The 8,902-nt window shown below is 42.3% G+C and overlaps 2 protein-coding genes across 4 annotated transcripts; one reads left to right on the top strand and one right to left on the bottom strand.

Annotated features, from left to right (window-relative positions):
• Positions 1 to 212: 212 nt before the first annotated feature.
• On the bottom strand, positions 213 to 3,898 carry tyw3 (tRNA-yW synthesizing protein 3 homolog (S. cerevisiae)). The gene is made up of 6 exons (XM_064341772.1): positions 3,301 to 3,898; positions 2,747 to 2,827; positions 2,557 to 2,655; positions 2,298 to 2,369; positions 1,942 to 2,075; positions 213 to 1,635 (listed from the first exon to the last, which is right to left on the bottom strand). Exons 1-6 carry the CDS (start codon positions 3,472 to 3,474, stop codon positions 1,434 to 1,436), a joined length of 762 nt encoding a protein of 253 aa, XP_064197842.1. The 5' UTR covers positions 3,475 to 3,898; the 3' UTR covers positions 213 to 1,433.
• Positions 3,899 to 4,190: 292 nt separating this feature from the next.
• Positions 4,191 to 8,762, top strand: cryz (crystallin, zeta (quinone reductase)). 3 transcript variants are annotated; one of them, XM_064341769.1, is made up of 9 exons: positions 4,191 to 4,325; positions 5,297 to 5,410; positions 5,638 to 5,790; positions 6,211 to 6,374; positions 6,580 to 6,631; positions 6,759 to 6,908; positions 7,386 to 7,487; positions 7,589 to 7,684; positions 8,235 to 8,762. In XM_064341769.1, exons 2-9 carry the CDS (start codon positions 5,303 to 5,305, stop codon positions 8,394 to 8,396), a joined length of 987 nt encoding a protein of 328 aa, XP_064197839.1. In that variant the 5' UTR covers positions 4,191 to 4,325; positions 5,297 to 5,302; the 3' UTR covers positions 8,397 to 8,762. The 3 variants fall into 3 exon arrangements, with proteins under 3 accessions (XP_064197839.1, XP_064197838.1, XP_064197841.1); XM_064341768.1 differs by lacking the exon at positions 4,191 to 4,325 and adding an exon at positions 4,765 to 4,921; XM_064341771.1 differs by lacking the exon at positions 4,191 to 4,325 and adding an exon at positions 4,765 to 4,921 and having other exon boundaries at positions 7,810 to 8,379.
• Positions 8,763 to 8,902: the final 140 nt, after the last annotated feature.

Genomic DNA, 8,902 nt, shown 5'->3' with positions numbered 1-8,902 from the left:
GCGCGTGATCTATGCTAACGGCTTGCTTTGGTCATTTAAGATTGGGAAAGGCAGTTAAGTGATACAAATGTGGAACACGGCGCGGACAGGGCGATTCGGGATCGTACGGGAAGTCGTGGCATTAATGAGGCAACGCTCGTAAATGAGGCGTGCGGGACGAGACCCAGCAGTAATATAGTCTAATTCCAAGGAAATGTGCTCGAGACCGCATGCAATTTTAACATCGAGTTTATTGCCGAAGACCAAGCAACTTGTCAGAGATGAATAATGCACGGCGTTTTGACGTTACGCTGAGCGGTAATGAAAGACGGAGTATCTCTCTTCACAGGCAAACGGCCCATCAGCTTCACACACAGCAAGGCTGAGGGGAACCGTACGGCTTAAACGGAAACAGATTTTTATCCGCTTGAAAAACAACAGCTTTTTGTTTTTACACTGGCGCTCATAATCAAAGGAGGTTGAATCAAAAGATCCAAGAGGGAAGTGGGTTCTGTTTGCTTACACTTACTTGCCAAAGCAAAACATCTTATTTTGCACTGAGGGTTCCAATTTTTTGACGAAACTATTGTAACCATGTGTCCGTGTATAAAGGTTCCAATTAAACCGTGGAAAATGACTGTACCTTGTTGAGTAATACTGTCTTGTGTGTCAGCAAAGTGCAGCTCTTTGTTGAATAAGATGGCACTGGTACCAGAAACCAAGGTATAATATGTGTACACTGGCAGTAAGGTCTTTTGCTCTGTTGACAGGAGTGGTTGCTGGGTGTTCCACCCGTTTTGATGACATTAACAGTGCAATTTTCACGCTCTTATTTGATGTGGCAGAAACCCATATTTTCCCATCTGCGGTCTTCTGAAAGCTTCCATATTAACCACCTGAATTCTTCTAAGTCCAACCCTCAGAGTGCATTTCAGAACGGTAATTCTATATTTCCTGGAGGAAAGTGTGGAATGAAGGCACTTAAAAAAAATAAACACAGCTTTCCCCAGCTATGAAACGCATGCAAGCTCCATGCCTCCTGAGGAGTTTTGAGTGACATCACTGTGATGTGATGCGACACTCTCTCCCCCTTTGGCACTGAACTAGACTAAAAAAAATGTTCAAATGTACTTGCAGAAAAGCTTCCATTGTCAAGTTAAATAAATGACATCATGGCAGGATGATGCAAGAAGCTTTATAGTTTAAAAAAAAAAAAAAAAAACTTTTTTCTTTACGTATTCTGTGTTTAGTATCTTTTAAAAACATTCCCACTGAATGCATTGAGGTCTCTTTTTGAACTGTGAAGTGAACCCAAATAAAACAAATTCCTTTTGTAGGGTTTCAGGCAACACATGAATACCGACATATAAAAAACAATCCACAGGTTTTCTCCCACACAGATTTCAGGCTGTAATGCTTCACTGTCTACGGTGGAAGGCCAAATTGGAGAGTGCCTATGTGAACAGGTCCATTCCATTACCAAGCCCACTATCCTCTTCACTGAGGGCGGAGTCTTTGTTACTCTGACAGGCCTGCCCTCCACCATCCTGTGTCCTTTTCCGTCGTCTCTTGTACACCGATTTCTCCTCCTTAACGTCTGTGCTCTTGCAATGAGGGTCATCATGACGCACTGCAGACTGCAAGCATTCAAAGAATCTGGAGACAAACAAACAAGATTGTAGATTTTACATTACATTCACTTAGCACTGTTATCCAGAACGACTTACAATGTAGCAGAACATGAGTGCATTCACCCAATTTATATGAGCAACAGTGCTAGACTAGCAAGTCTATACTCAAAATTACTAATGTACCAATACAAATTAACTAGGAGGGCTAAGGGGTGGGGAAGAGAGGACATATGTTTATGGTTCTTTTTTAGTATGAAGCACTAAGCACAATGTTTTAAACAACTGGAAAACATTTTTTTTTAATTAACAAAGCTCTTAAAAATTGAGGTACCTTTCTATTCTTCTGAGGTTTTCTACCATTTTTTGATTGGCTACCTCCACCAAGAACTCCATGTAGTCCGTGCTCACCAGGACCTGTCCTTTATGGCTGAGTGGAACTTCAAGGCAGTGGGTACTGCGCACAGCCTAGGATTACATAACAAAATCTTATGAGCCTTTACCTTCTTTAAAGCTACTGTTTTAGAGTACGGAGACAGAGACATAATCAACATTCAGTAAGATAGAATTTAAACTGCAAGTCTACATGTTAGATCCATTATTTCCAAAAGGAAGGAGTTTTTTTGGAAATATATTTATTTCTACAAAATAAAATGTAAAAATGTAACTACTGCATATTGGGTACCATACCATTATTATTTTACCCTTCTTGCCAACGGTTATTCCAGAGTTTCTGAAGCCGGAATTTATTGCCACAGAATGCTGTGATGAGAAAAAATGTACATTTTGAAAAATATATTAATGTTAGGACTCAAAACATATCTTGACAACACTAATGAACTGAGTCACACTTCAAATAAATGTTACTTGGTTTTAGAAATAATGTTAAAATATTTTGCTATTCTATAGTAATAAAAAGTCTATTATTGCATGCAAATTGTTTTTGTACCAGAAGTTGGGCATCTTCCAGCTGTCGGCACTGCACGTGAAGAACAAAGGGTTCAAACTTAAAGATGACATCTCCTGACGACCTCTCCAAAGCCGAGACCTAATGGGTTGGAGAAATGTAACATGAAGAAGGTAATGGCAATCACAACTACAAACTGACAAACCCACATTGACATAGAAAAATCTCTCACCAAATCCATCTTCTGGCATTTCTGGTGAGTGACAAAAAGCCAGGAACAGTCCTGTTTTTGCACATCCAGAGAGTCCGAAACCTTAGGACACAAAAAGAGTTACGCCTACCGAACAGTACATGCATAAATTTGCGTCAGCATGCACAGACATTCGTTTGACAAGCAGCCTGGCGTCTTAGGTGGAACCAGTAACTCTTCTTTAGAGTTTATGGCCGAAACCATGTCTCCGAAATATTTGTGCACAACTGGATACTATCTTTCATTTATCCAAAACCTCAATTACAAATATGTCACCTTTTACTCGTGCGCTCAAGCACAACGAGAGTGAACACCTTGGTACCCATACGGCCAAGTTTTAAGTGATCATCCATAATTGCATAATGATGATGAGACTGCGTCCAAATGCAGATAGGTCTCGCTATCATAGTTACCCTTCTTCAGTATATGTTTCTTTGATTACGCTTTGGTAGCCATGCATGTGTATGCTAGCTTAGCAAGTCGTTGCTTAAATGGATATGCTAGCTTGCCAGCTAAAACATGCCTTCCACACTTACCCCGTCTATAACTATTATTCGTCCGGAGCAGGAGCTCGTTGTAAAATACTTCTCAGAATCGTTTAACATACTAACAATGTTTTCAATGTCTTCATCAACACTTCCTTTCTTGCTGAAGTCCATCTTGTTCAAACACTGTTTCTTCCATTGTCTGAATGTATTTTCAACCTCCATACTACTTAAACATGCAAATAAGATCAGAAACTCTTTTCTACTACAGAGAATTCACGTTGTCTAAACAGTAAGGTGGCTGGCATGAATGTAGAAGGAATAACGTTTGCTAGCCGGCTACTTAGCAGTTCAGCACTGCAAACACACGGGTTGGTTTACGTCACTGTTACACTAGTTTGTTTGTATGGTGGCCTAACTGGTTCAAACCCCGAAAGGAATCCCGGCATTTATCGGTTGCTAACGCCTCCCAGGGGCCACACGCGATAAAAAGAAGGGGTCCTGTTCCAAAACAAAAGGAAAATTTAATAGGTTTACATGTGCATCATATTGAAACGAAAGTAAGTTCGCGTTCGCAGTAATGGTAAGAGGGAAAACGGCGTCCAATGTATTTAATCTGCTACAGGTATTCATTAGACTTGAAGTGCATGCATCCAGTTGAAACCTACATCCCAGGGGTGTCCAACCCTGTTCCTGGAGATCTACCGTCCAGCAGGTTTTCACTCCAACCCTAACAAAGCACACCCCATTCAGCAGCTAAAGATCTTGTTGAGCTGCTAATTAGTAGAATCAAGTGCGAAATATTAGGGTTGAAGTGAAAACCTACATGAATATAGATCTCCAGGAACAGGGTTAGACAGCCCTGCCATATCCACTCTGAAGCCTTTGCTCAGAAACCAATCCTGTTGTACAGCCCTTATAAGGGAGAGACTTAAATTTCCTAACCTGTACACCTCAGACCTTTCTGGCCAGCATTGCCAGATTGATTTCTGCATGTGAAACATAATGCTGGCAGAATGTTGATGATCCAGTGAGAGCAAGACAATCAGCGAACAAGGGAATTCAATACTACAAAGGTAGCTCATTGGCTGCATGCTTAAGTTACTAAGAAGACTGTCTTAGGCAGACAGGATGGAAGATTAATCTTAGCACAGAGCCCGCCTGATTTTGTCTTGTATATTTGTTTTTGCTAGTAGCCTTTTCCTGTGAAGCAAGTGTTCACAACTGTCAGAGATCGGAGGTTATTCTCAATCAACAGGAGTATCCATGCTGAATCACAGTACATCTGACCGGTTTATTCATGGAGCTGATCATAATGCACATATTTTGTATGTGAATTAAAATGATAATACACGAAAACTTATAACTAGAATGGTTTGGGTATTCTAGTTTGTGGAATCGATTATCTGACAGCTTTCACAACGTGTGTGAGTATGTACAATTTTATAATGAATGAACTATATAGCAGCAGTATGCGTCATGTGTGCAGCTCAGCACAGCATCAACCATGGAGACAGTTAATAAATAGGCCACACCCCCATTACTTACACTCATCGGGATGAAATGTGTTTGTATGGTGGCTCATGTGGTCCAAACGAGTTGCGAAGCTGTTTCACGGCGTTCAGGGGAGCGTACACGAGAAATACTGTTAGCTTGCAAGTTAGGTAACCAGGTAAGTTGTCAAGAATTACAGCATTCTCTCAAAGCACGTTTTACATGGTTTGCAATTGATAGCAAATAGAGCTAGAGAGTGAATAATCGCTGCTGCAGGCGACAGTATATTGCAGCACTATAGTAGTGCTTAGCGATCGAGGTAGCTCTCTTAGGTAAGGTAACTTCTAGCGCGCAAGCATGCTCTGTTGTCAGTTTGACCGAAGTCCAATATGACCAGCTGTTTTTTTAATCAAATGCAATGCCAAACAGCGACTGCAAAACAAAGATCTTAGCTACTTTAATCACTCTTAGATGTAGCTCTACAAATCAATATTATGCCCACGCTATTGCTAATTCTAAGTTCTGGTCCCGTTTATTTCGTCCTGTTTACTAGCTATCAATGGCCACGTCAAAGTTAATGCGAGCCATCAGAGTGTCCGAGTTTGGAGGACCCTCCGTTTTAAAATTGCATGCAGATATTCCTGTTCCAAGCCCAGGCACGAAACAGGTAGACATGTGGCCGTTTACTGTATTTTCGCATTCAATAAAAGCAGTGTCTAACAATTAAAACGGTTTTCTCATGCACCCAATGAAAACATGTAGAATGCAATATCTTTATTTTTTACTGATATTTTGCTCACATTCAAAAATAAATCGACTAATTAAAAAAGAAATAAAATGTCTCAGTGGTCACAAAAAAAACCCCAGCTCAGAACCCACGTTTACCTGCCACAGGTATTAATTAGAGTACAAGCCTGCGGAGTAAATCCTGTTGAAACCTATATCCGCTCCGGGGCCTTCGCTCGGAAACCAAACCTGCCATACACCCCTGGATCGGATGTGTCTGGGGTCGTGGAAGCTGTTGGAGATGGCGTTAGCTCTTTCCAGGTACTCTGTCCATTCTCGGATTTGGGTTTCATTTCATGTTCTTAGAATAGCATGTTTTGCTAGAAAAGCATACCCATTGCTTTGCTTTTGAAATGTAGTTGGAATAAAACCTTGTAAAGTGAGAACTTCATTATAAAAATGTTTCGTTTTTACAGTTTTTCAAGGTTACTTTATAGACGTGAAACATTATACTGGTGGAATGTTGGTGGCCTAGTGAAAACGAGACAAGCAGTGAATAAGGCAATTAAATACCTCAAAGATCACAGGAGAAAGCGCTTAAGTTACTGACACGTGTTCTTGGGTGGAAAAAAGGAAGATCACCTTTGTCCATACTGTGGTCCCTCAGGTTCTATCTGGTCTGTCCTTCATTAGTGGATAGAAATAATATTTATACCAATGTAATTAACCTTTTCCTATTAGTCAGGTGACCGGGTGTTTACAACGAGCACAGAGACTGGGGGCTATGCTGAATACACCGTAGCGTCAGAGGACTCTGTCCACCGGCTCTCCGATTCTTTAGATTACAAACAAGGAGCTGCCATCGGCATCCCGTACTTCACTGCATACCGTGCTCTCTTCCAAAAGTAAGACAAAAATACCCTTGCATCACAACTCTTGCATTATGACAGAAGCACCTGTTAAGCGAAAAGAGCAAGTGTTCTCCACAGTACAGTAAATTTCAGTCAGCTGGGCTACTGGGTGATACCTACTGAAAGTTCATGTGAAAGCCATTACATGTTTGGCCATTTGAATGGCTAATGGGTCCTGTGTTATCTTGGTACATTTCAGAGCCCAGTGCAAAGCAGGAGAGACCGTTCTTGTTCATGGGGCCAGTGGAGGGGTAAGTGGAGCTGATGTACAGCCTGCAGTCATTTTGCAAACATTTATATGTCGGCACACGTGTACTTGGCTGACTAGTGTGCTTGCAGAACTGTGTGGACACTGGTTGTGTGAACGGGTTCATTTAGGTGGGGGTTGCAACATGCCAGATCGCCAGAGCCTTTGGGATGAAGGTACTGGGAACGGCAGGAACTCCAGAGGGGCAAGCTCTGGTGATGAGGAATGGAGCTCACCAGGTCTTCAACCACAGAGAGAAAAACTACATCGACAGGATCATGGTAGGCCGATTCTCTACACAAAGCCTTTAGAAACTCACCTGGTTGGCTGCCGTCTGCACCGCGAAAAGAAGCAGCAGCTGGACGGCATGCGTTTCGGAGGAGAATTGTAGAGAATGTCCCAGCGGTTGCAGGACATTCCAGATTGGGGTGGATGTATACAGTCCTGCTGGAGTTGGTCTGCAAATTTTTTTTAAGAAAAAAAAAAAAATCACCTGATAACTTGTACTTTGCACTAGAGAGTTTTTTTTTTCTAGCAGAGTGAGTGCATTAGATCCCGCTTGCAGGACCTCTCGCACAGGTTGCTGATGGCAGCGGGTGCTTGCTAGTAGTAACAGGAGAGGGGCAATTGGCCACGCTAAATTAGGGAGGAGAAAACAAAGCAACGGCATTTATCATACAGTTTATACAGAACATCCTGAAATAATTATGTAAGTCTTACTTATCACATCTTTAAAGCTTCTCTGGATTTACGTTCAGGAGGCTACCGATGGACAAGGACCGAATGTGATCGTTGAGATGCTGGCCAATGTGAATCTCAGTAAGGACCTGGAGATGCTTACTTATGGAGGCAGAGTGGCGGTGAGCACTTTCCTTCCCTGATATGAACTTCTTTGCCGTGGTTCTGTCGCTCCGTTCATCTTCATCCTCACCCTCGTTCCGCTATTATGATTTTGTTGCAGATAGTGGGCAGTCGTGGTCCCACAAAAATCGACCCACGAGACACCATGGCAAAGGAGTCCAGCATCATCGGTGTGGCCCTGTTCTCTTCAACAAAGGTAAATCGGCTGGTGGTGGCTGCAGTTGTGACCTTTACTGAAATTTACTCCGTCTGCTTTGAGAGTTTCTACCCCTTCGGTTCACTCCGGTCGCTTATTTTTAACTCCCTTGCATCCCTTCCTAGCGTCCTTTCCTCGCTCCTTAGCTCCATCCAGCAGAGCACGCGAGGAAGAGATGCAAGGACGAGATACGAAGTCGGAGGAACTGAGGCTACATGTATTAGGCAAATGGAACGTCCTTGCTCAGTCAAGCGTCAGTTTGAAGCCACGTGAAATACCACCGTGGCTGATGGAGAGAGATAGATACACGTGTCGATTGTTTGTATGTCATGCATTCTGAGAAAAGACTTTCAGAAAGGCTGCGCTTGTGTATGCTCGCTGAAGTCTCCTCCGGGAGCCTCCTCGCTCTTCGCTCCTCCAAGGAGCATTTAAGCGGATCGGAATGTCCTGAGAGATGGCAGACCTTGTTCGATTTCTGGGTCACGCGAGGACAGAGGAGAGGAGGACGTATGAAATAAGGAGTTGAACCCCCTGTGTCTGTTCTGAGCAGGAAGAGAAGGCAGAGTGTGCGGCTGCCCTCCTCACTGGGATGGATTCCGGTTGGCTGAAGCCTGCGGTTGGTCCCCAGTACACCCTAGACAAGGCCTCTGAGGCACACAAAGACATAATCAAGAGCTCTGGGGCAACAGGGAAGATGGTGCTCACTATGTGATCACAGTGCCTGGCAGTTTCAGATGATGAAATGTTAAATCCCTGTGCTGTGATTTAAGGAAAATGATTGGTAGTCTAATTCTGTTAGTCTAAAAAAAAAACTATAGGAATTGGAATACTGTTACATATTGTTGGAATAGTGTGAGGTTTGTCAGTTATCACTAGCACACTGCTTCTAACAACCTTTCTTTAAAATGACAGATGATGACAAGTAATAAATAACAGCACACAAAAATAACTTGACAGCACCACATTTACTTAAGGGGTTAAAATTAAAAGGTCAAGCACTGTTTTTTAATTATGTATTATTGACATATCGAGATTGACACTGATGAAAACTTCAATAAAGTATTGCATTGGTGTTGCATTTTGTGTCTTTGTGTAAGCTATTAGCTGGCATTACAATGTAAGCCATTAAAATTTATGCAGATAGCACAATTTATTTTCATACATGCATCACAAGGGTCCTTTCGTTTTGGTTGCCTGGATAATGCTCTGCCATGCATC

This window comes from Anguilla rostrata, chromosome 6 (assembly GCF_018555375.3).
Source record: "Anguilla rostrata isolate EN2019 chromosome 6, ASM1855537v3, whole genome shotgun sequence".
Classification (NCBI taxonomy): domain Eukaryota; kingdom Metazoa; phylum Chordata; class Actinopteri; order Anguilliformes; family Anguillidae; genus Anguilla; species Anguilla rostrata.
Note: the sequence above shows the minus strand (reverse complement) of the source record. Positions and strands in the feature narration are given on the sequence as shown.

Bases quoted from the DNA above. Each gene is read 5' to 3' on its own strand.
- cryz (XM_064341768.1), top strand. From the start codon at position 4,808: ATGAAATGTGTTTGTATGGTGGCTCATGTGGTCCAAACGAGTTGCGAA. The intron at 6,909-7,385 runs GTAGGCCGATTC...ATTTACGTTCAG, and splicing joins ACTACATCGACAGGATCATG to GAGGCTACCGATGGACAAGG. The intron at 7,488-7,588 runs GTGAGCACTTTC...ATTTTGTTGCAG, and splicing joins CTTATGGAGGCAGAGTGGCG to ATAGTGGGCAGTCGTGGTCC.
- tyw3 (XM_064341772.1), bottom strand. From the start codon at position 3,474: ATGGAGGTTGAAAATACATTCAGACAATGGAAGAAACAGTGTTTGAAC. The intron at 2,656-2,746 runs GTGAGAGATTTT...CCAACCCATTAG, and splicing joins AATGCCAGAAGATGGATTTG to GTCTCGGCTTTGGAGAGGTC. The intron at 2,076-2,297 runs GTATGGTACCCA...ATGTAATCCTAG, and splicing joins AGAAGGGTAAAATAATAATG to GCTGTGCGCAGTACCCACTG.